General features: G+C 42.5%; 1 protein-coding gene across 1 annotated transcript in view; it reads right to left on the bottom strand.

The window, feature by feature from the left end:
• The window catches only part of PXDNL (peroxidasin like), a 430,785-nt gene that overhangs the window by 132,007 nt on the left and 273,507 nt on the right, over positions 1-25,271 (bottom strand). Inside the window, exons 5-6 of the mRNA XM_040487847.1 lie at positions 3,644-3,715; positions 2,704-2,737 (exon numbers count right to left, since the gene is read on the bottom strand). Of these exons, the coding sequence (XP_040343781.1) occupies positions 2,704-2,737; positions 3,644-3,715 (106 nt within the window). The remainder of the gene's footprint in view (positions 1-2,703; positions 2,738-3,643; positions 3,716-25,271) is intronic.

Raw genomic sequence — 25,271 nt, 5'->3', positions numbered from 1 at the left:
AGACAGATACCATATGGTTTCACTCTTATGTGGATCCTGAGAAACTTAACAGGAACCCATGGGGGAGGGGAAGGAAAAAAAAAAAAAGAGGTTAGAGTGGGAGAGAGCCAAAGCATAAGAGACTGTTGAGAACTGAGAGCAAACTGAGGGTTGATGGGGGGTGGGAGGGAGGAGAGGGTGGGTGATGGGTATTGAGGAGGGCACCTTTTGGGATGAGCACTGGGTGATGTATGGAAACCAATTTGACAATAAATTTCATATATAAATTAAAAAAAAAATCCAAATAAAGAAATTTTTTAAAAAGCCAAAAAAAAAAGAAAAAGAAAAAGAAAAATCACTGTCAACAATTTTCCTTAATTTTGTACAGTGATGAAAATGTCCAAATTGCTGTCATTTCAACATTAGTTTATGTCTTACATATTACTGGGCTTCCCGAATCAGGTGTTATCACCACTTGTTATTTCTGTAACTATTTGTTCCTTTGTCTATAAAATGGGGCTACTATTATTATAATTACTGTTATTAGAGAATTCCTAGACTACTATGTCAGTGACGGCACTAAAACAGAAGCACTATTTCAGCAGTCCTGTGTAGCAGGGGTGCGATGACGCATGCCTGTGCCGCCTTTTCTTTCTTCTTTCCAACTTCCCTGAAGTTAATCTTCAAAATGCCTTTGCAGATGATGTGTTGAGTTCTGCTTGTGGAAGTATCACTTTGACCGCTTTAGTCCCAACAAGTCCTAAAAAGCACCTCCTCCTGTATTGGAAAGTTTGTCTAATTATTTGCCGCTGATGTTTTCCGTTAAAGACACTTGATTAAAAACATCAGCAGTATCCATTGGACTGGAATTGATCCAAAGACTGATCTCTTTGCTGTGACAGAAATATACATGCTATCAAACAAGCCAAGCCATGAATGAGGGTTTTTTTTCAACATTAATGTTCTGAGGAGAGAAAAGTGTATCTTCTGCCTGAAATTAACGTTAGCGTTTAAAGATATATCCATTGGAAATCCAAGAGCCTTCTAAGAAGTAGAGAAAACCTCCTGTTCAGCTCCTAACACCTTGAGAAAGCTTCTTGAGAAAGCCTTGGCTTTAGTGAGGTGCATGCCTGAGAAAGAAGACATTTTTCCAGGCCGGTTGACTCCGTAAAGCATCTAGTGTGATGTTGTATCAAACTGGTATTCTCCCCAAACCAATAAAACCAAATGTATGCTCAGTCACCGTGAATGTTCTTTATGGATACAGAATATCAAGCTTTTCTTCCTCTTGATCTCTTTTCCCCATTTTTTAAAGACAGATTCACTAAAGATTCCAAACAAAAAGCAGGCGAAATACAAACTATGGCTTGCCGAGGTCAGTATGAACGTAAAAAATAAATACAAGGAGCCAGCTTTATGAAGAACGTTCAAGATCTCACCACTGTGCAATTGGCCAGTGGCACTGGGGAGAAACGGTATCATTCTTCCATAGCAACCGTGAATTATTAGACAGAAAATCAGAATTCTGTACACTTCACCAGAGGCATGACTGCAATCTTCTACCTGTGCATCAAGCTCTCAATTACCGGTTTAAATCCATGTGGCTTCACCAAATGCATATAGAGTCTTTTGCTTGGTGATGTAATAATACATAGTTTATGACTGTTTAAAGAGAAGTTGTATCTACTGGAGAAAAATCTAACTTTGGTAAAGGGCCAGGATTTTCAAAGTAATTCTCCTCTTCATAGAAAAGATGAAGACACAGGTCTTCACTTGTCTGCGTTGGCATCATGCCTCCACTGAAAAGAACGTTCCACACAAGTGGTAGGGGTTGCTATTTATGAATGCAACACATGGGGGCTTTTATCAAAGCCTATAAATAAAGAACTATTCTAGATTTCCTCTTGCTGCCGCTGCTGCTGAATGCACATTACTTGCAGACGTGTGGTTACAGGCAAAGTCAGCCTGAATTTGTTTAGAGTGAGAAATACCTTAATACGATCATTTAATTTTAACATTTAAAATGTCATTTCAACAAATGCTTCAAAGTTATAGGCAGAAGAATGCTGACTCAAAATAGTGGGCTAGGCATACGAATTTGCCTCATTCTCTTTCAGAACTCTACTGAAATAATAGCCCAGATGGCCAATACAATAAATAAATCCATACCAGTCAAGAGGACAGAATGTGAAAGGTCACCAACAGATAAGAGATTGTGGCAAAAAAAACGCTAAGGGGAAAAAAATTACAGGACAGAAGAAAAGTAATGGATTTTGTGTGGAGGGGCAACTAAAGAGGGAAGCCTGTCCTCCCTCAGTCTAGTATTTGAGAAGGAGAAATCTGCCAAGGCGGAACTCACTCACTGCTCACAGCTGGTAGAACAAGAAAGGGGTACAGAACGCTTTCCTACCCAGTTCCCTCTCCTCCGTTTCATTCCTTCAGCAAAACAAACACACAAATCCAAACAAGGCAAGTTCATGCATTACAATTCCCGTACTTCCATATGCAGATAAGGTTAGAGTAATGGCATGGGAAAAGCAGTTGATTAGCTCTCTTTATCATTCCATTTTAAGGGTCTATTTCCTGTATCCCTATGAAAGGGCATCCTTTTCAGAACCTACAAACTCCTAATTTCCAATTTTTTCCCAATATATTTAATTCAAACAGATTCCTGATTCAGTGCAGCTCTGTCATTCTGCATTTTTTTATTCTTAAAAAAAATACCATATCTTCTACTAAAATCACAATCAGTTTGGTACTGTAAGGGACAGAAGAGATTCAGGGTTAGAGCATCCCAATCCAGTAAAAGACAACACAAGAGAAGGCTGTCCAAGTGTCCTCTGGGTTTGTTACTGTCATCGCATAAAGCTGTATTAAATATAACATTCGTCTGGAAGTGTGTGCACACCATGGTGTAAGCACGATGACTTCCCCAAAAGTGAATGCAGCTGTGTAGTTACCATCCAGGGAAAACAGATAAAGACAGAACTGTCAGCACTGAAGAAGCCCCCTCCTGCTGTCCCCCATCACTTCCTTCTCTCCAAAGATAACCACTGTCTAACTTCTAGCTACCATGCATGTTTCTGCTGTTTTTGAATTTCTCCTAAAAACAAAATCAGACTATGCGATTTTCGATGTTTGATTTTTTTGTTTGTTTGTTTCAGAACGCTTCTGAGACTCGTATGTGCTGTAGAGTCTCCTGGGTTACGAATACGCGACAATCTATATTTCTCTTCTTTGGTTGTCAGGTGCTTGCGTCAGTTCTAGGGTGGAGGGGTTAGAAGCGATGCTGCCGTAAACATTCCAGAATGTGCCTCCTGGTGCACATCTGTTGTGTCTAGAAGCAGAAGTGGGACTGATCGATAGGTCACAGGGCCCGTGTATGGTTACCTGTGGTCAATTCTGCCTCAGATTTTCAAAGTGGTTTTACCTCCTTCGCACAATGTTGCTGATCGCTTTTGCCCTATTTTTAATTGGGTGATTCATCTTTTCTCCATGGATTTCAAACTATAGACTGTCTCACAGTGACTGTATCTTATAGCACAAAGGCGCAGGTCCTGCTTCTTAGGCTTACAACAAAATGTCCTGATCTCCCGGGCAGTCAACACATATAAACAACAGAAGTAAAGCAGAAGCAAAGGACGTGGAAACAGTCAACACTTACAGTCTTTCTAATTTCACAAGGTCTCCAAAGGTCTCCGGCTGTAGCGTTTCTATTTGGTTGAAGTGAATATAGCTGCAAGGCACAAAACAAGTTGGTTATTTTGCGTGCTGGTAAGTAAAATAAAATGAGAAATTAACAATAGCCTCGGCTGAAATTCAGCTCTGAAGCATCTCAAGTCCCCTCTGCTCTACAGTTTTGGTCCTAAAAACCGGACATTCCAACCGGGAACCGATAGGAAGCACATCCAGAAGCAGTATGTTACCCCTTTTCTTGGGTAGCGCTCTTGAACAGAAAGATGCTACGTGTTGGTGAAGTTCCTCTTCTACTCCTTAAAATTTTTAAAGTGAAGCTAGAATAATAATTAAGATTGGAATCAGAAGAAGACACGTTACAAGTGACCACATGCTTATTACATTTCAGGATAGAGGGAATGTTCCAGTCTAGAGAGAACAAGGAACGACACACTGTATTAATATGAATATTTGAAATGAATTAATTATGCCAGAGGATATACAAAAAGTAATGTGTCTTTTTTAATCCCTTTAGAACTAGACCTTCTCTGTCCTTGGTACCCCTCTATGCAATCAACCCAGTGGATGTTTCCAAAGCGGCCATTTCAGAAAGGCGTCTCTCAGAGTAACAAAGCAGCACAGCTGACGACAGAAAGGTTTCCCTTTCTCTCAGAAACTCTGTGAGGAAATGGAGAAACAAGCCTTCAAAGCAGAGGACTCCGCAAAGCAAGTCTTAGATCCACTGCTAAGGCCGCATACTTCATTACTCACCTTGCACCCGACTCCTAACTGAAATATTCACCTTGCACTTGACTTCTAATTTAAATAGTCACCTTGCACCCGACTTCTAAACACAGCCTTTTCAAGTCGTCAAAATGAAACCAACAGTCGCGTACAGCAGTCTACAGTGAATTTCCCCCAGGAAAGCACCGCAAACACAAAAGTCACCACAAGAAAGGACACACCGAGTCTCACACTGAATTATGTCCTGACGGAAGAACGCAATAAATTGCACTTAGTCAGCAGAAAGGGATGTGACTTGAAGGGAGGACACAGGAAGAGAAGCTTTACATTTTGCATGTTTACACTTAAATAGATTTATTTAATCACAGTTGGAACTACTTCTGAACGAAGAAAAAAAGATTCTTAAGGAAAAGAGACACCACTACATCGTTCCCAGGCTCCTTTCTTATAAAATCATTCTCATAGGATGAGCACTTCAGACAGCAGCGTAAAAGCATGATAATTACAACAGAATGAAAAGGTTGCAGTTGGAAAGGAACAATCACTGCCGACTGTGCTGGGTTGGATCCGGGAGCCAACCCTGCACCCTGTGAAATTTGGCCTCTTGGCTGGTGGTCGCCATATTCCTTCCGAGGGTTCCACTAATTATAAAAGCTACAACAGTGACACCGTGTGACATAATTGCCTTAATATTTGCATAAAACAGCCTTGTCTTTGTTCCTTTATGTGACACATACACACTCACCCACCCACCACACACTGCCCTCCCGAAAATCATGACTTCCGTAATTGGTCTAGCGCCCAGTGCCAGAGGTAGAGCCTAGGAGACTTCGAGGAGGTAGAGCCTAGGAGACTTCGAGAAGGAAGAGACGGGATCGGGTGTTGGGGGGTAAGACCAGGTGTGGGAGGAAGGAGCCTCGGGGACTGCAGTGAAGAATGATTCGGAAAGGGGTCTGTCACAGGACTTTTCTTTCAAGTAACGTGTATCGCATGGTTGGGATTCCGTGCTCACTAACAGAATGCAAATGGACGCTTCATAATGAATATGAATCAACGCTGATCAGGGCTTCCGATTTAGCATGAACTAAATAACAGTAATAGTAACAACACTAAACACTTACTGTTCTACGTACTTTACGTGCATTTGGTCATTTTAAATCCTCACAGCTACACCGAGATGAGTTCTATGAATACCCCCATTATTTAAATGGGAAAAATGAGGTACAGAGACGTTAAGGTACTTACTCAATTTCACACAGCTTGGAACTGCTGGGACCGCGGTTCGGTTTCGGCACAGGTTTCTCTTCTCACACGGGCCCAACAGCCTGTCTGGTCGCCAAGGGAACAGCTGCACCCAGATCAGCAGACAGGCAGAGCACATACAGATGGCCTAGTGAGACCTGATTCACCCGGGTCAGGAGCAAAGCCTTTCGCTAGGAGGGAAATGTCTTCTCCACGCGGGGCAGTCACGAGCTCATCAGTAATAAACCCAAGCCACGCGTGGAGCGAAATCGTGCTCGCAAACACCCCCGGGGGCTACTCCTCAGCGTGCCTGGCTGCTGTTCCCACTACACGAGTGCCTTCCTCTCCTGGAAGGTGTCGAGATCTGAACTGAGGGAAAGTATCTCATTCCAGGTCCTGGCCCACCCTAACAAGTCACAGGGAAGGGGGCCCCAAGCCCAGGTCTGTCCTTTGGCCACCTGAATGCCAACTTGAAGATTCTGAAAGTGAGTACTCCAGTTCATGAGTGAGCTAGGCCCTCATTTTTCTTCCTTCCTACTTTTTAAACTCCTCGTGAACAATTTCCTTACTGGAATTTTCACCACGTAAAAACTGGAGTTTAGCACAAACACTTTCCCTCGGCATCGCGGGTCAAACACGCGTCCCAGAGCTCGCACAGGAACGCGGGTAACTACAAAGGAGGGAACAAGAATGAGCGAGGATGAACAGCCCTTTCTGTAGGGAGCCCTGAGCCAATTAAAATCAGGGCCGGGAGACAATCTAAGAGTTAAAATAACGTACAACATTCTGTTCAGTGCTGTAGCTACTGTGATGTGAAGGACTAATCTAGAATTACATTTTTTGTCAATAGGTTTTGTGATTTGTATGCTGCAGTAATTAGAGTAATTGAAAAATACTGATTTTAACATTTAACTATTCTCTATTTTGCAACGTGTACTTAGTGATTCATAAGAAATGCATAATCTTTTCCAACATGCAAATACTAAGAACCTTCTAACCACAGCCCTGCTTATTCCCCATTCAAGGAACACTTCCCCAAAATAAATCTCCCCAATTCTAGATTCATCCCGGGTCTCTTACAGGTCACATACTTTCTACTGAACTTCAATTTAATACACTATATAGTAGGATAAGCAACTAGTATTTGAATTCACTACTAATGAATGTGAAAACATGCACAAAAGTAGATTTTATTCCTAGCAGGGAAGTAAGACAGCCAAGAGAATTCTGTTTGATTGTGGCACAGACGTCTAAGGTTTTTGTCCATGTGATTCAACAAATTTCCTAACATAATTTTTTTCAAAAAACAATTTTTTTTTTTTTTTTACTTTAACCCAATTCAAAGCAGTACAATGTTTTGTTAGGCTTAGTTGATTTATGCCATGGCTTTATCCCAGTCAGAGAAGTATTTAGGCTTGATTTTTACTCTTTACTCAACGTGATAACATAGCAAGTCTATCCTCTCTTATATAACCTCACTTTTCCTCGGCTGTTGAAAATTCTGACATTGTCAAGCACTTCTTGTAGGTAGATAAAGGTGAATGATCACTTGAAGCGACCAGAATTTTGTTTTGAATCCTTCCAAGGAATTTAGACACAGGGGGCACCTGGGCGGCTCAGTCCGTTGAGTGACTTCAGCTCAGGTCATGATCTCACGGTTTGTGGGTTTGAGCCCCGCATCGGGCTCTCCTCTGTCTGCACAGAGCCTGCTTTGGATCCTCTGTCCCCCTCTCTCTCTGCCCCTTCCCCACATGTGTGCGCTTGCGCTCTCTCTCTCTCTCTCTCAAAAATAAACATTAAAGAAAGGTTTTAAAAAGAAAAGAAATTTAGACACAAATAAGACACAAATTTAGACACAGAAAATTACCACCATTGTCATTTCATGTTTATTCAAACACAGCCTCCCTAGATAATTTCATCGACATGCATGGCTCCAATTATCTCTATGGAAAAGGCTTCCAGATTATACCTCCAGCTGTACCTCTAAGATTTGGATTCAGACACCTAGCTTCTTATCTATCCTATGGGTGTCACAAACCCAGTACGTCTGCGGCCGGGGTTGTAGTCGCCCTCCAACCCACCTGCTCTCCTGTGCGGTTGCCTGCACAGGAACCATCACATATCAGTGTGCGAAGTCAGAAAACTAGGATTGACCCTTCCTCCCTCATTCCCTATATCCTACACAAACTCCTCATTCTTTTGATTTTGCCTTCTAAGTATCTCTTGAATTTATCCCATCCCCTTTAACCGCTACACTAGACCAGGGCATGACCTTAGGTGCTGCAACACAGAAAGTATTCAACTGGTCTACCTACATCTTTCTCCTCTCTTCCCTCTGCAAATACTTGTTAGAACTCTTAAATGTTTTCAATTAGTATGAGAATGAAGAGAAAGCTCTCTAACAGAGCCAAGTCCCTTCATGATCTCACCTGACAATTCTTTCCATCTTTCCCTTTTACCCCACCCTCCTTCACCACCTCAACCCCGGCACTCTTGCCTTCTCCCGGGCTCTCGTATTTGCCACGCTCCTGCCCACGAAGGTCTTCGTGCAGTCTTCCCCTTCCTTTCCCTTCTCATTTTGCTTGAATTCCTACTCCGTGTTCGGATCCCAACTGTGTTATTTCCTCCAGGAAGCCTTCTCCGGGCTCCTTGTCAAATCCCCTCTTGCAGGCTTTCACTGCCCTGCACGGTTGCAATTTTATACTAGTCTGAGTGACTCTTTGATCCATGTCTACCTCCCCTCACTAGACTCTAAGTTCCATGAAGACAGAGACCGTACTGGGTTTAAGCTCATTTGCAACATTCCCAGTTTCCTAGCACAGGCCTAACAGATAGATAGATACTCACTATACAGTTGATCACTGAAAGAACGAATGACCAGCCAGTAGTTTCGCACAGCATTGACTTTGCAAAGAAGAGGCTAAGACCTGGAACTCTTAGTACATTCTAGGGTGTGTAAAACAAAAGATGGACTGGCTTAGGAACCGTAATGAGAACTTTCTGAGTTAATATTGGCTCAACATCCTGTAAGGGCACTGCATTTTCTCGAGGAAGAACCGTGACAAATTTTGACAGAGGCCTGACTTTTGTGACATCTGCAATAATGTATGTTTAATCGCGTTTCCTAAAACCTTAAAGAATCGGTAGGCACTAACAAACCTGGAGGACACCTAGCAGATTCCTGGGGCTTTCCGGATTCATCTCATTCCAAAGAGGTGTTTTAGAATCACAATTTTCTGGGGGCAAGGACACCATACTTGACCGCTCTGAGTAAATATTTACTTACACAGCCAGCCGCAGGTATTAGCCCGCCCAAATGAGAACAAAAATCTTCCCAAGTTTTACAAACCATGCAGAGCAGAGCAAGAACATGCGGCCAGAGAATGACAACGAAAATAACAGACATAAGAGAGAAAGAGCGGTTCTCGGGGAGAGAAGTTGCTAGTTTTGATTTAGCTTTTAGTGCGAACTCACTGGGCCACATAAAAACAAATCCACTGTGCCATACCATCACCTTGGCAACCCCACTCTAACGTGAGAGCAGAGATGGAGAGGAGAACACTGTATTTATCTGTTTCTAACTGCGCAGTCAAAAAGAATGGAAGCTCAGTGTTCCCAACCCTTTTGGAAAAAGTAGCTACCTTTTATTTCCTCAAAAGCCTTGAGTTCAGGAAGAGAAAAGGAGTGCTGCTGGGAGACAGAAGTTGCACAGACGTGTGTGTGAGTCTGGGTGTGTCTGTGTATATAATTTTGCACACGTCTATCTAAAACATAAGCTAAGGAAATAGGTGCGGGGAGCATAGGGCAAAGGAGATGTTTCAAATAAAGCCCTCAACAATCCTGCACCTAAGACAGACCTCAGAGAAGGCACACAGAGGTGAGGGCTGACTTGGAGATCTTCTGTGCCCTGCCTCCAGAGGTACCAGAGAATTTTTGCCTGCTGGATGCACCACTGTGACTCCCAACTTTCCATGCGAATCAGATGAGACTAAACTATGCATTTTCTAGCTTCATTGCACAATAGCAAGTCAGAACGATCTGTTAGAACAATAAATTATTCATACAGTTTAGCAGTTAATTAAGCATTTGAACGGAGATCTTTATTTCAGAGCACAGTAAATTATTTTAACTGGTTTTAAAGACAAAAATTGACTGAATTACCATAATCCATTAGGTTCAAGAGAAAAGCTTTCTAGTGTCTTATTTGCATGCTGTGCTGAAATCAATAATAGTCTACTTTACCAAAATCTATTATACAAGGATTATATTTATTCTTAAACAGTTAAAACCAGTTGAAAATTTTACTGTACAAGCTAGATTCCTCAAAATGTTATTCCAATCCTAAATTAGAATACTTACGGAAAAAGTCATGTTTCGAAAACAGTTTAGGTATAGTCCAATTTCCAGTCTTTATTTCTTTTCTCCTGAACTAATAGCTATAAATGGCCCACCTAAACCAACCCTCTTCTTTCCAATCTACTATATTGGATTGTTTGAAAGCTCTTACAGAAAAAAAGCGCTAATTACAACGGCCTCTTATTAGGGTCCCTAATATCCCTCCACTTTCTTCTGCTGGAATTCAAAGTTTCCCAAGATCTCGTGCCAACTTGTGACTCCCTTCCTCCCTCACATGAGTCTAATCATCCTTTAACCAAATTTCAATTTCCCTGTGTCTGGATCTCCTTTTATTTATTTATTTGTTTATGTTTTTTTATTTTATTTTATTTTATTTTATTTTGAGAGGGAGAAAGTGAGCATGCACAAAGAGCAAGGGAAGAAGGAGAAGCGAGAGAATCTCAAGGAGGTTCCACACTCAGCTCAGCACAGCGGTGGACGCGGGCTCAACCCCATGACCCTGGGATCAAGACCTGAACAGAAATCAAGAGTCAAAAGATCAACTGACTGACCCACCCAAGCACCTCTTGAATCTCCCTTTTGTTAAACCAGTGTCTGTGTTTAAAATGTTTTCTCATCCATTTAGGTGCAGTTCAAATGGTACTGTCTCCACTATGACCATAATGATTGCTCATGTCAGAAATAACTTTACTTCTCTGCAATCCTTTAGCATATTAAAGCATGACTAAGCTTTCTTGAGTTCCTCTGTAGTGTGAGACAATATCCTTGACCTTCTCAGAGAGTCCAGTCTGGTTAGAGGTAAAAGATAAGAAATCGATGACCGTAGTTGAGTAGGATATGTATTATGATAATGATCACAAGGAATGCCATGGGCATAGGAAGAATCCAACAGAGATTTAAAGAGTTGTGCAGAGAACAGGACCCTTTAGCTAATTTTTACAGACAAGCTGTACTTACCTAGATGCAAAAGAAGAAAGGCAGTTTTAGGAAGCAAGAAGACAAGTATATGTGAAGCACAGAGGAGTGAAAGCACGAGGCTCTTTTCCAGAACAGAAGTAGTTGGACAGAGGCATAAGTGCCTGCAGAAGTCTAGAAACTCAGCAAGGATGTTTGAACTTTATCCTGAAAGTAATCAGGACACATTATAAGATTTAAAGAAATGGAAATCCTAGTGAAATGTTTATTTTAGAAACATTCTTTGGGTAGCAATGTGAACAAAAGACTGGAAGTTAGCTGGAGAGAGAGAGAGAGGAACTACAACTCAGGGGAATATCTGGCGATCGGTGAAGATATATTTGTTTGTCACAGCTGGGGGAGGTGCTCCTTCAGGCATCCAATGGGAAGGGGCCAGGGATGTCACTCCAAGTCCTCAACACAGGACGGCCCCCACGACATTACCTGGCCCTTCCTGTCAACATTGCCGAGGTTGCAAAACGCTGAGCTGGAGACTGGTTTGGTTTTTATATTATTTTTTTACAGTGTTATATTAGTTTCAGGCGCACAGTATAGTGATATAAACCTGGTGTTCTGTTGTTGTTGTTGTTTAGGCAGGCTTCATGCCCATCGGGTAAAGCCCAAAGTGGGGCTCGAACTCATGACCCTGAGATAGATAAAGAAATGAGCTGAGGTCAAGAGTCAGATGCTTAACCAACTGAGCCGCCCGGGTGCCTCAAGCCTGGTTTGCTTTTTAAGCAGGAACAGTGGTGGTGACTTTGGGTGCTGTATGGAGCAGACACTGAAGGACTGGAGAGTGGAACAGACACTCCGGAGCCCGGGAAGAACAAAATGGCGGGAAGCAATTACAAGGGTGCCAGAGGAGAGGAGGAAAGAACTAAAAGAAGCAAGTTAAGGAAGACCCTGCAGAGGACGGAAGGGACTGGATGGTACCAATGCACAATTGGAAGGCGTCACTTTAAACCGGAGCTGAGAGAGTGACCCAGTGAACCAGGCTGGCACCAATTCACGACAGGATCCTGGTAGCCGGGAAGGCGAGGGAGACGTCTCTGAAATTTTGCCCTCAATTTTCTCCTTACCGTAAAAGGCAAGATCAACTTTGAAATGTCACAGAAATATACGAAAGAAAGACAGAGGAGCACATTTTGAGTTGTCACTACAGCTGGCAAGGTAAGTTCAGTACGGTTTTATCGTCACTGCTAGAGCGGGTGTTGAAATTTGATTTTTCAATGACATTTGAGCCCGCTGGTAACTCGCTCCTGCTCACTGTACTTTCCACACTGGTGCCTCTTTTTCCAGAAGGGTCGCTCTTTCTCGATCCCTTTGCTGTTTCCTTCTCTCTTACCCAGCCTCCTGTGCGGGAGGCCCAGGGCTCAGTCCCCAGGCTTCCCACTTTGCATCCACACTCAGTGTCAACCAGTCCTGTGGCTGTGAACATTTTCTGCAGAACAGTGACGCCCCAGCCGCACGGGAAGTCCAGACCACTCTCTCCCACTCCTGCCTCCAAGTCTCATCTGGCTGTCCAGTAGAGTTCTGACACTTACGTGCAAGTCTGCAACCCTGATTATCCCTCCATAACCGCCCCCCCCAGGGCCTCCTCCCTCCCAGCTGATGGAGCTTCCTTCTTGTTGCTTAAGCCAAAAAATCTTGACAGCATCCTTGCCTTCTTTCTTCCTCCAATATCCTACATCCAAGGGGTTACTTCCGTAGACCCAGAATGCGCACCCATGTAAAACCTATACTGCTACAGAGGGCGGCAGAGGCACCACCCCCTCTGGCCTGGTTTATACCAAGGGCCTCCCGACTACTCCCCTGCCCCCCCCCCCCCCCCCCCCACCCCCGGCCACAGTCTGTTGTTAACAGAGAACTCAGAAGAAGGCAGGAAAAGGCAGAAGTCAGCCATCATTTTAAAACGTGTCGGACGAATCCCGCCACGTCTTTCTTCCAACCCCTGCAGGGTTCACGCAGGACAAAAAGCAAATCGTTCACCATACAAAGCAAATCCGCTCCTGTGATCTGCCGCGTCCCATGCTGACGGAGCCTGTGTCTCTGCTCCGGCCACATCCCTCCCCAGTTGAAGTCTTGGCTCTCATGCACCTGCTGAGTGAGGCCCCCTCTGACCCTTCCTGTTTCAGATTGCAGCCACATTCCCACGTCCCTGGCACTCCTAAGCACACACCCTTTAAAATTTTTGCCATAGGGGCGCCTGGATGGCGCAGTCGGTTGAGCGTCCGACTTCAGCCAGGTCACGATCTCGCGGTCCGTGAGTTCGAGCCCCGCGTCGGGCTCTGGGCTGATGGCTCAGAGCCTGGAGCCTGTTTCTGATTCTGTGTCTCCCTCTCTCTCTGCCCCTCCCCCGTTCACGCTCTGTCTCTCTCTGTCCCAAAAAAATAAATAAACGTTAAAAAAAAAAATTAAAAAAAAAAAAATAAAATTTTTGCCATAGACTTACGTGATTCTATATGTTATTTCTTATTCTGACTGCTTGTCTCTCCTGATAGGCTGTCTTCCCTGATAGATGTGTGCTTGTTTGAGTTACTAATCGAAAGGGTCAAAGGTAGGGAATTGATATCATCAGTGCTGTGATTTAGTGGCACGCTCTGGCCAAAGGCAATATTAGGGAACAGAATAAGAGGAAACCTGAGGCTCCCAGAGTGGTGTGGAAATGAAGAAACGAGCGTCTGGGACGAACTTGAGCAAGTGTAACGTGATGCAGGGAAAACCCGAGAGAAAACCCACCAGTCACCACAGGCCTTGCACGGGGACAGTGTGGTGCGATGAAAGACGGCAGGCTTTGGGCACAGGAGCCTGTAGTCACCTCCCTACGTGACCCTTTACTTTGTGACGTTGGGAAAATCACTAGCCTCCTTGTGACATGGAACAAATGACGCCTTGTTTCAAGGTGGCCGAGAACTGCAGTTCATATATAAAAATCACCTAGCATTTCCTGGAATGCGGCAGATATCCATGGCATTTGATTGGAATATAGGGCAAAGGAGGCAGAGAAAATCCATAAGGTTTAGAACTTTAGACAGGGGCTTGGCATAGGGACTTTTTGGCCAAGGCCTACCACCCGTACTCCTGTCCTTCATACAACAGACATGACCAAGAGCCGACTGAGAAGCAGTTATTTGTATGCACCAACATTCTGTGACTCCCAATGCAGAGTTCTTTTGAAAAACTAGGATGGACAACTTGGTTTAGTGCTGAGGCCAAAGCAGGGCCTCCAACTGCCTGCTTCCAAATCGAAATCATAGGGTCCTCCTTCTCAAGCTCATTTTCAGAGATATCCCTAGGACTGGACACCACTCTCCAAGGCCACTTCGCGACCGGGTTGCAGGCTAGCTGTAGAGAGAACAGAAAGAGCTGGGCTGGCCTGGCCATCACCACGGGTCATCACAGAGCAACTCTAAATCGCCAGGCCATGAAATTGGTTCTTCCTTTTTCTGTGGGGAGAGTGCAAGGGAAAGGAGAGGAATGCCCGTAGTGGAGCAGGCAACACTCCCCTGTCAAGGATATAATACGCTTGAGAAGAAATGTTGGAGAAACACGAGAAGGAGAAAAAGTAAATGTCCCCTTCCCCAGCATACAGCATCTGTCATATTTCTTCCAAGCCCTGAACTCCAATGTCCCGTTGCCTCACGAAGTTACTTGCTAAAATATTTACTTGAATTTAAACCCAAGGTAATAACGACATGACCTCACATTTCCTTCATGCTCCATAATTTTATGGCATGGTCACAGTGGACAATATTCATCGGGTCAGATGGCTCCTTCTAAGATCATTTCCATAAAATCCCCTGAATGGGGTATTGCACACACTTCACACATCTACTAAAACTTTGAAAGCAGAAAAAGTAAAGAGTATTTCAGATAAAAGCAGCATATTGGAGAAATTTCAGAGCTCATGCTGTGAAGAAAAGAAAGCAACAAAGTTAGAGGAAAGAAACAGGCTAAAGAGAAGTGCAAAGACTAAACCACCTGACTGTGAAGACAGAGGCAGAAATAAACTTGACAGAACATGTGCCATGGGACTTCTAAGGAAGATGGCATAGACAGGGGTCACTGGAAGGACCAAAATCACAAGGGAGGACATATTCCAGTACGTGCTTGTCCAGGCCGTTAAAGTGTAGATTTGTTTGTGAGAGTAGCATGTAAGAAGGAAGAGAGGTAGGACTAATTCTAAGGAGAAAAGGAACATCTTGGGAGGGTTTGTGCTTACACGACCTCACGCATGACCCACCTTTCCCTCAGCCTCCAGAGTTTTCACACAAATGAAATCAATTTTCAAGGAAGCATGAGGCATCTGGGACTTGTTCCAACATGGTGGACTGTAGCTAGCGGGGTGTTAAGGACCTGGATGCAAGAAGGAGATTAACAGGTGAGAGGTGAGGAAAAAGAGAGATTAGTGCAGGCTAAAGCCCGACGTGGAATCCCAGCCAAGTGAGGCTGTGTGCCTCCAGACTGGTTCTTGGCTTTAAGGGTCAGATTAGTTGAAAAGACTTTGAAGATGTCAAGCAGTGAGGAAGCACAAGAGGCCAGCCGGTCTTTGATTTGCTAGAGCCCGGGCCATCTGCCTTCTTCCTGGGTAGAAATCGCCTCAGAAACTGAGCCGGGATGGGCAAAGAATCAGAAAAGTCCTTAGCTCTGTTTGGGAGAGAGAATTTCCTCTACTCTTCAAGGTCCTTCTAACTGGTCCTTCTAAGAATCAAATTAGCATGAAACGGATTAACAGGAGACAATCAAATTTAATAGCACATGTATGGGGAAGCCACACAGACATGGAAATTCCCAAGACAGACAACCCGATGCTTATAGGAGCTAGGGGGAGGGGAGGGGTCTGAGGATACCAAGGGGAGAAAGACCACCAGCCAGAAGGTAAAAGGAGGCGTTTGAAAAAACAAAGCATGCCCTATTATATAGATAAGTTTCTTGGGTAAAGAGGAGTCTCTGTCAATAGTTCTCTTCCTGGTACAGGCAGGCAGTTGAGGGTGAGGTAAAGAGCTTCTGAATCCACTGGGTTTGGAGTGCTTTTAACTCAAAATCGTCTTCAGGCCAAAGTGGCCCATCTTAGGGCAGCCTGCCTATAGTTCACCCAGCAGCATGACCTTACTGGATGCTTGGCAGTAAGCATGGCATGGCATTTGACTACTATGTCAATAACAAAACTTTTCCAAAAGAAACAGAAGGAAGTTATAATAAAAGTTACTCAAAAGCCAGGAAAGGTCATTAGATGCAGGACATTTCAAATTTTCCTGTAAATGCATCTGTTCACAAACATTTGAGAGAACAACATTTTTTGAATGCATATATGTCTGTTGCCTTTTATTTTAAATTGGCTGCAGAAGCTCAAATTCACTTTTTATTTATTTTATTTTTTTAATTTTTTTTAATGTTTATTTATTTTTGAGACATAGAGAGACAGAGCATGAACGGGGGAGGGGCAGAGAGAGAGGGAGACACAGAATCGGAAGCAGGCTCCAGGCTCTGAGCAGTCAGCCCAGAGCCCAACGCGGGGCTCGAACTCACGGACCAGGAGATCGTGACCTGAGCCGAAGTCGGACGCTTAACCGACTGATCTACCCAGGCGCCCCTCAAATTCACTTTTTAAAGGCAAACCTTATAAAAGTTAGACTTAAGTTGACTCCACAACATTCTTATCAACTTTAAAATTCCCTAATTCTCTAAATGTTCTAGGCTGGAATGCACTCTCAGTGGAACCCATAAATCCAATTTCCAGACACGGTTGATTGCCACCTGGGGATTTACACCTCAGAGAGAACTAGAAAGGTCATCGACCAAAGCCTCCCATAAATGAATATTGTTTTCTCTGTGCCCACAGCTATGGTTTTATTTTATATGTTATTTCTGGATTTAAGCCATATACGGATTACAGAAGGCTTGTCAACCGTGAATAGACCAGTTTACAGTAATTGAAGAACACAGAGCTGTTTTTCTCACTGAGGAAGTTGGTTGCTGCGAAGTCATGGGTATATTAGCATTGCACAAAGAATACATTGCTTCTATCTTGGTTGGAAGTGTAAGAAAGAAATGCATAGTAGATAAGCTTTTAACATACAAAAGGTAATGTGATAGGAAAAGGTATGAAGAGAAAATCATAATGATAGTTGTATGAAATAGTTAATGAATAGAATTGCAAAGAAGACTCCATTGTTCACTTGGCAAATGTGACATATTTCCAGAGTATAATCCTCGTTCCTTTTTTAAGCCATTAATTTCATATTTTGTACAAAGTGTCAGATTTCTACACATGTAAGGAACATCACTGGACGAACATTTCCAAATGCAAACTTGAGACCCTAGTAAGGAGACTGAGTACTATGTTGTGAAACTTCACATGACTTGGTCAGTGAAGCATTTATGGTATTTTGTAATACACCAATCTTCTAGGTTGTACCTTCCAACAGTACAATCTAAATAGTTTCTCACACACAGGACTGATAAGGGAAGATAACGTAAATCAACCTGGGTTGTTAGACCTCCAAGGATGCAATAATTCAAACAAACGACATCGCCTTATATGTGTCCATTGTCCACATGGGCTGTGTCAGCCCAAGCTGAGCCCTGGCAGCTGTGTCAGACCCTCCACGTCTCTGTGGAGAACCTGAAAACCTAGTAAGTACAGTCCTGGGAAAATGGAGAAAAATCATATCCCCACGCTGATCTCAACCATTGCCCATTTTTTTTGCTTTAAGTCATTGCTACTATGCAAATGCTACTATTCCTCTTTTATAGCATACACTTTACAGAAGCATGCTTTGAGAAACACAGATCTGAGGCACTGTGTGTGACATTAGCTAAATAGATAAATACATGGCAAAAAAAAAAAATAAAGAAAATCTTTAGACCTGAAGTCACGTTAGCTGATGAAAGTGCTCGACTTCACTGTACAGGGATTTTAGAACATCAGTGTTGAAGAAGCACAGCCTGATCCCAGGTGAAGAGAGAAGGTGGTAGAGCTTCCAATGAAAAGCTTGCAGATATGGAAACATTTTTGTCATTGAGCTGCAGAATTCTAAAGGGCACGGTGGGAGAGAGTTTTGATGGAGATCAAAGAGGGAAGATCATCCAGAGAGATCGAGGTTTCCCTAGTGAGAATTAAAACCATAAGAGGACAGCCTAGCTAGAGCGCTATACTATGACATTCTGGATCAGAGAGGCAATACTGAGAGGTCGAGACCAGAGTGGAGACAATCTACCTTCTGAAGTCCTTTATTTCTCTTATTTCTTTTTTCTCATCTATCTATACCCACTCCCTAAATTATCTTATCCAATGCCATGGATTATAATATTTATGCTCTGAAAACTCCTTGTAATAAAAGCTAGGTCACCAGCCCAAGCACTCTTCTTTCCGCCTGCATCAGAGAAGCTGGTCCGCTTTCTCTGACCTCCTGGATCTTCTGGAATGGAGACACCAGCCCATTATGCCCTCAAAACTGCAAGAAATCCTGAAAGAAGCTTTGGAAATGGTCTCTTACTTACAGGTTAGCAGGGATTCCTTCCTGTACTTCACCACTGGTGATGAGACTATCACAACACAGTTCTTTCCAGAAAAGGCTTCTTCAAAAATCTTTGTCATAACTTCCAACTCCTAAATCTTTTATTCCTAATGTGGGTAAATGTTCCTTATTGCCTTTGAAATGTGTGCACTTGGGGCGCCTGGGTGGCGCAGTCAGTTAAGCGTCCGACTTCAGCCAGGTCACGATCTTGCGGTCCGTGAGTTCGAGCCCCGCGTCGGGCTCTGGGCTGATGGCTCAGAGCCTGGAGCCTGTTTCCGATTCTGTGTCTCCCTCTCTCTCTGCCCCTCCCCCGTTCATGCTCTCTCTCTCTGTGTCCCAAAAATAAAATAAAACGTTGAAAAAAAAATTTGAAATGTGTGCACTTGGGCTGGCACCTCGCTTGGGAGTATTTCTCAACTGGAAAGGATTTTACAATCCTTTACCTATGTGTTTGTTTTTGCCTGGTTCTCCAACTGAGATATTGGCACCATGAGGCCAGGACTTTGTTTCTGCTCATTGCTGTATCCCCCAGAGAAACACAGTGTGGTAGGTCTCAGGACAGTGTTTGGCATACCGTAAGTACTTGGTGTTGGTTGAGCGACTGGATGTTCTTTCAACGTCTTGGCAAGTCATCTCAGGACCAGGCTAAGACTAAATGTAACTGTTTTGCTGGGTTGTAGTGGTGAAATCACCTCCGGGAACAACCCGTACCTCAGCCCCACCACCTTGTCTTTCTCTAGGCTTCTGTCTTGCCTCAGGAGAGACCCCTACAGAGGCTCCCATCTGCGCTCCTGGTCTCATTCTTCCCTGCTACAATCCTTTCTCCACAGACCTAAGATAAAATTCACATACAACATTCTCCACAGCATGGTGGTAGCCCAGCGTTTCTTTTTTTCTTTTAAGTTTATTTATTGAGAGAGAGAGTGTGTGTGTGTGTGAACAGGGGAGGGGAGACAGAGGGAGAGAGAGAGAATTCCAAGCAAGCTCTGCACTGTCAGTGCAGAGTCCAATGCGGGGCTCGAACTCCTGAACCGTGAGATCATGACCTGAGCTGAAGTCAAGAGTCGGACGTAACCAACTGAGCCATCCGGGCGCCCCTAGCCCAGCGCTTCTGAAGCTCAGTCTGCAGACAAATTCTTGAGGCTCTGCACTATGAGAGCTGGATAACACAACTCTCAGCTACATTTTCGAAATGGCCTCAGCCTCTGACCCCTTCAACCTTCTTATTTAATATACCAGACTTACCGGCCAGACTAATCTCTGCCATGGTTTTCCTCATGTTACCACCTGTGTGAAGCGCCTTGCCACTTCTTGCCTCGGACATTTCTACACAGCCTTCAGACCCCATTAAAACGTCATGATTTCTGTAGACTTTTCCCCACTTACCCAGGCATGATCTGTGTTTCTATTCAGTCATTGGTGTGCATTCAAAACCCATTTATTGGGCACTAGCTGAATGCCTGATATGCAGCTGGGAGGTGGAAATTCACAAATAAAGGAGCTATGCTTCCGTCCTTTAGGGGCTTATAATCTGGGGCTGAAAAAAATAATGTGAATTTTACAACATAGTGAGGGGAGGATCACTGGAGATATGGGATTATGGAGCAACTGATGAGGGACGGGAATTATAGAATATTTTGCGGAGTCTAAAATGTTTAATGTTTTGAGAGACGGTAATGAATGTGTCTCTAGGTAAATACACCGACACGGGGAAAAGAACATTCCAGGTAGGGGACACATGTCCATCAATTCAGACTGCGTTCAAGGAATCGCAAGCGGCAGATAAAGCCAAAGCATGGAGAAGAGGGTGAGGAAAACGGTGTTCTGAACACATACCAGTGATTCTGGAAAGCTGACTCAGAAATTGAATGCCCAGCGTCAATGTTCTCATGACACATCCATTAAGCATTTATCCAATTGCATAATACATGTTCTGTTACATTTTGATCTTCCCCGTCTGTGACTAAAGTCCTTTGGAGCCATGAGGAAAAATGTCAGTCTTCACGTTTATTTTGTTCCTCTCTCCCCTCTCTGTGAATTTAGAACAGGGTTTAGGTATAGGACAGCCCTCAGTATAATCTGTGTGATTTCTGGCACATAACCCAAACTCCCTGAGATCTAGCGTCCCTATTTGCCATGAGAGAAAATAACAATATTTTGGAGCTTTGGCAAGGGTGAATAAAGCATTATTCACATATATATATTACATATATAGCACATACATATAGAGAGAGACATATAAACACATAGTACACACACTGACACTGAATAATTGTGACTGTCTTGATATCATATTTCTATTAGTTCTTCCCTCTTTCCTTACTTCAAATTTTACGAAATTTTAAAGTGCTCACCTGGTTCAATTTTTATACTCATCAAGATGTCTAACAGTTTTGGAAACCCTCTCAGCGACTTTTTAAACCACTTGGATGTAAAACTTCAATTTAGAATCATCACCGAGGGATAATAAGAGGTAGTCTTTTCAATAATGAAACAGTTGGAAGAATATTGCTTCAGCTTCAGGTAGATTTTCTTTATGTTTCTGACTCAGAAAAAAATATCATTACAGCTTTCTGTGAAACAAAACTCTGCAATCCTACAAAGCAAATTCCATATTTATAAAACTCCACAAGTCCATCAAAGAATCAAGTCATATTTCTCTACTCACTTCATGTAAAACGTGCAAGGTATAAAGTAGATAAGTGATTGTGAAATACTGCACAGCCATTTTTGATTAGAAATGTAAACTCGACTCTAGAAAGAAGTTGATTTTCACTTGGCCCATTGAGCAGATACACTGGTATTTAAATCTGAGTCTCTGCGAGAATCTTGGCTTTAGCAGACAGAAATTACATTCTTTCCAAGAATATACTTTCATTTCTATTTCCATTTAAGGTAAAAGGACTCATAGTCAGAAAATCCACTAGGATAAATAATTAAAATTTTTTTTCATGGCTCGTCATCTTACTTTAAATTGACATCCATCCCAGTATATTTCTACGTAAAATTGGTTTTAAAATATTAGCCTTCCTTAGAGTGTACAGTATTATTCTCATTTCCCAGAATGAGATGAGAAATACAAAGAAAGGATATAACGAGGCTGAAGTCACACAATCATCTTTATTCTTGTCCTTGGTTATATCATAAGTCACTCTTCGGTACTAACACGTTGCCAGGGTTGATTTAGCTGTTTCATCACACCAGAAATAGATTGTGCTGTATAAATTAGGCTGTATAAATTATGTATTAAATGGACACTCAGGGCGCTGAAAGAGTTAAAATATCTCTAAGGCCCTATTTCAGCAGGAAAACCCGCGCAGAAAATTAGAAGCTATCAAGGCCATAGAGCTTGATGCCCTCCAGTCCTATTTATCATATATTCTGATTATCAAAAAGGTCTTAACTACCCAGCTTTCATTTTGTTTTCGCGTATTCTGTCCTCTTCCTTCTTTGAAGAAAAAAAAATGCAAAAGTAAATAGAACGGTATTAGGTGATCATTTCAATTTACTGTAACCTTTCATTACTAATTCTCAACCCTGGTGGAACACTAGAATTGCTAGGGAAACTTTTTTTTTTTTAATGTGGATGTGAATCACCCACTCTGAGAGATCCTGACTTAACTGGGGTGGACGAGGCACAGTCACTGTTATTTTTCACGAATTCTCCAGCTTATTCTTATCAGAAGCTGTAGTGGAGAACCATTGATGTGCACCAATAAAATATGATCCTGTATTTTAGCTGCAATTTGCTGACATATATTAAAGTATGTTATGAAGCAAATGTTAATTTAATTACATAATTGCACAAAGTGCTTTTATTGTCAACAAGTTTAAAACCAACTACGTGTGTGTGTGTGTGTGTGTGTGTGTGTGTGTGTGTGTGTGTGTGTAATATTGCTTAGAGAACTAAAACGGTCAGTTAATAAAACTCTTCTCTATCCATTTGAGATTTAACTCTGTCACACTCATGGTTTCTAAGACTAGGTCTGGCCTCTTTGCCAGAGCAGAAGATTTGTTCAAACCCACGAATTGTGAGATTGTGACCTGAGCTGAAGTCAGGTGCTTAACCGAATGAGCTACCCAGGTGCCCCCAGACAAGTTTCTTCACAGTGCTGTCCCTTGACTTCACAGTAAGTGCAAAATAAAACTCATCACACTTGCTTTTTTTTTTTTTTAATGTTTATTTATTTTTGAGAGAGAGAGAGAGAGACAGAGTGTGAGCGGGGGAGGGGCAGAGAGAGAGAGGGAGACACAGGATCCGAAGCAGGCTCCAGGTTCTGAGCTGTCAGCACAGAGCCCGACGCGGGGCTCGAACCCACAAACCATGAGATCATGCCCTGAGCTGAAGTCAGATGCTTACCCGACTAAGCCACCCAGGTGCCCCTTAATCACAGTCACTTTGTACGGCACATCAAAGATGAGTGATAGTATTGTTATATGTATAATTGCTCTTTAAATGTTTTTTCCAGGGACAGTTTTACATGGATTTGTTTTTTTCCTCACTGGTGACAAGCTTTCAACTAGCTTCAGAGGAAAAAACTGAGATTAATTGCAGTCTAGTACATCGTAACTGTTGCTTCCAGTTTAAGAAGATCAGCATCTAATCAATAATATATTAATGACTATATTTTTTGAGCCCTTGTAAATTAACAGCTAACGGCAAAGAGCTCTTTTTATTCTCCACTCTATGCCTTTATAGTTGGGTGCTAAATCAAAAGAAACATAATTTGGGTTTTGATTAATGTTGGCTTTAACAGATTGTTTCTGTTTAGTGTAGTTAGTTCCTTAATTTATTGTCATATAATGGCAAGGCTGTATCCCCAACAAACCTCTGTAAGGCTACAGATATGTTTCTTTTTTTTTTTAATTTTTAAAATGTTTTATTTATCTTTGAGAGAGAGAGCAAGCAGGGGAAGGACAGAGAGAGTGGCAGACACAGAAGCTGAAGTAGGCTCCAGGCTGTCAGCACAGAGCCCGATGTGGGGCTCAAACCCACAAACTGTGAGATCGTGACCTGAGCTGAAGTCAGATGCTTAACTGACTGAGCCACCCAGGTGCCCCCAGACAAGTTTCTTCACAGTGCTACCCCTTGACTTCACAGTCAGTTATCTTGTTTTGCTTTTATCATAGGCTTCTTTAACATGTTAATCTTTTTGAAGCACAGATAAGAAATAATGGTCAACTCCCATATCAAATGAACAAGAGCTTCTGTAGGGTTTGGTAACCCAACAGGTAGATGCCCACCTTGAAATTTAATTGGCATAGGAGTGCTCCTGGAACTCCATCTGGGCGCGTGGTGCTTACAGCATGTCAGAGACCATCAGAGTCCCTATTCTCAACGAGTGCACAATGCTTGTGGATATGCAGACCTAAGCTTGGGCAACAACCACCGCATAAGGCAGCATAGAATGCCTTCTAAAGTGTGGGATACAGCTGAGTGCTTGGGTTGGTTGCAGGTGACAGAGATCACTATGAATTTAAGCTGTCAGGAACATGTTAAAATAACCTTCATTTGTATCTGGAGGGGCTCTTATAGAGAGAGGAACAAGAGAAAAAGGCCAGTGATGGGAAAGCAACATAAATCATAGCAGAAAAAACGTTAACCTCGGTAAAGGACTATATGCAGTATGGAAGTAAGAGATGACTGACAGGTTAGATTACACAGTACCTTGAGAACGAGAGAGGAGAGAATCTGGTTTCACCCCTGCAGGTGGCATGGGGCAATTATGTATTAATGAGATAGAAAGAGGCTGAAGATAAATTGGACAGAGATACAAAGAATGAACTAGAGAGGAGAAATATCGATGGCAAAAAATAACCCGGTAGGTGCCAATTGCAAGTAACACATAATGAAGACAGGAGCACATGGGGGAAGGAGGAGTGAGGAGGAAGAAAAGAATTAAAGGACAATATAAAAGATAAAAGAGATGCGAAATACAAGGTGATTCTGGAATTTTAGTATGAGACATTTTTATCAACAGAAATGGAATCTTTGGAATAAGAAGCTGGGTGGGCCCATAGGAAAGTATAAATATTGATATATGATTTGACTGTTCTTATCTTGAGTGGATGAAAAGAAATACAAGCAAAAAGTCATTGGTAATTTAATCCTGAGATTTTAGGAGAAACCAAGCAAGATATAAAAATCTAGACTGAATATGTAGAATGAAGGTGAACATAAAAGCGATATCTGAGTCCAAGAGCAATGAAAAATGCTTTGAAGACAGGGATGAAAAGCACAGCATAGGGAATATAGTCAATGGTATTGCAATAGCATTGTGTAGTGACAGAGGGTAGCTATACTTGGAGTTAGCCTAGGGTAATGTATAGAGTTGCTGAATCATTATGTTGTACACCTGAAACTAACGTAGCATTGTGTGTCAACTATACCTCAATAAAAAAGTTAAAAAAATTATTTGAAGAAATGGAGAAAAAGAATAAGAAAGAAGAGGAGGAGAAGGAGAAGTTGTTAATCATACAGAAGAGCTTAAGCTACCATGACAATATGCAGCAGGTCTCTGAGTAAGTTCATTAAGAAATGCAGATCAAGAGATTACTAGCACAAAAAGTAATAGCTGAGAAAGTACTTAAGGGGTCAACCCCTCAAGGAGAAAATAGTAATGGAAGACTTGGGAATGCAAAATGAATAGACATTTTTCCAAAGAAGACATACAAATAGCCAACCAGTATGTGAAAAGGTGCTCAAGGTCATTAATCATCAGGAAAAAGCAAGTCAAAACCACAATGAGGTATCACCTCATACCTATTAGCATGGCTGCTATCAAAAGCCAAAACAAACAA

This window comes from Herpailurus yagouaroundi, unplaced genomic scaffold, assembly GCF_014898765.1.
Source record: "Herpailurus yagouaroundi ecotype Mexico unplaced genomic scaffold, PumYag 165, whole genome shotgun sequence".
NCBI classification, from domain to species: Eukaryota; Metazoa; Chordata; class Mammalia; order Carnivora; family Felidae; genus Herpailurus; species Herpailurus yagouaroundi.
The sequence above is the reverse complement of the archived record's forward strand: the minus strand, read 5'-3'. Positions and strand labels throughout refer to the sequence as shown.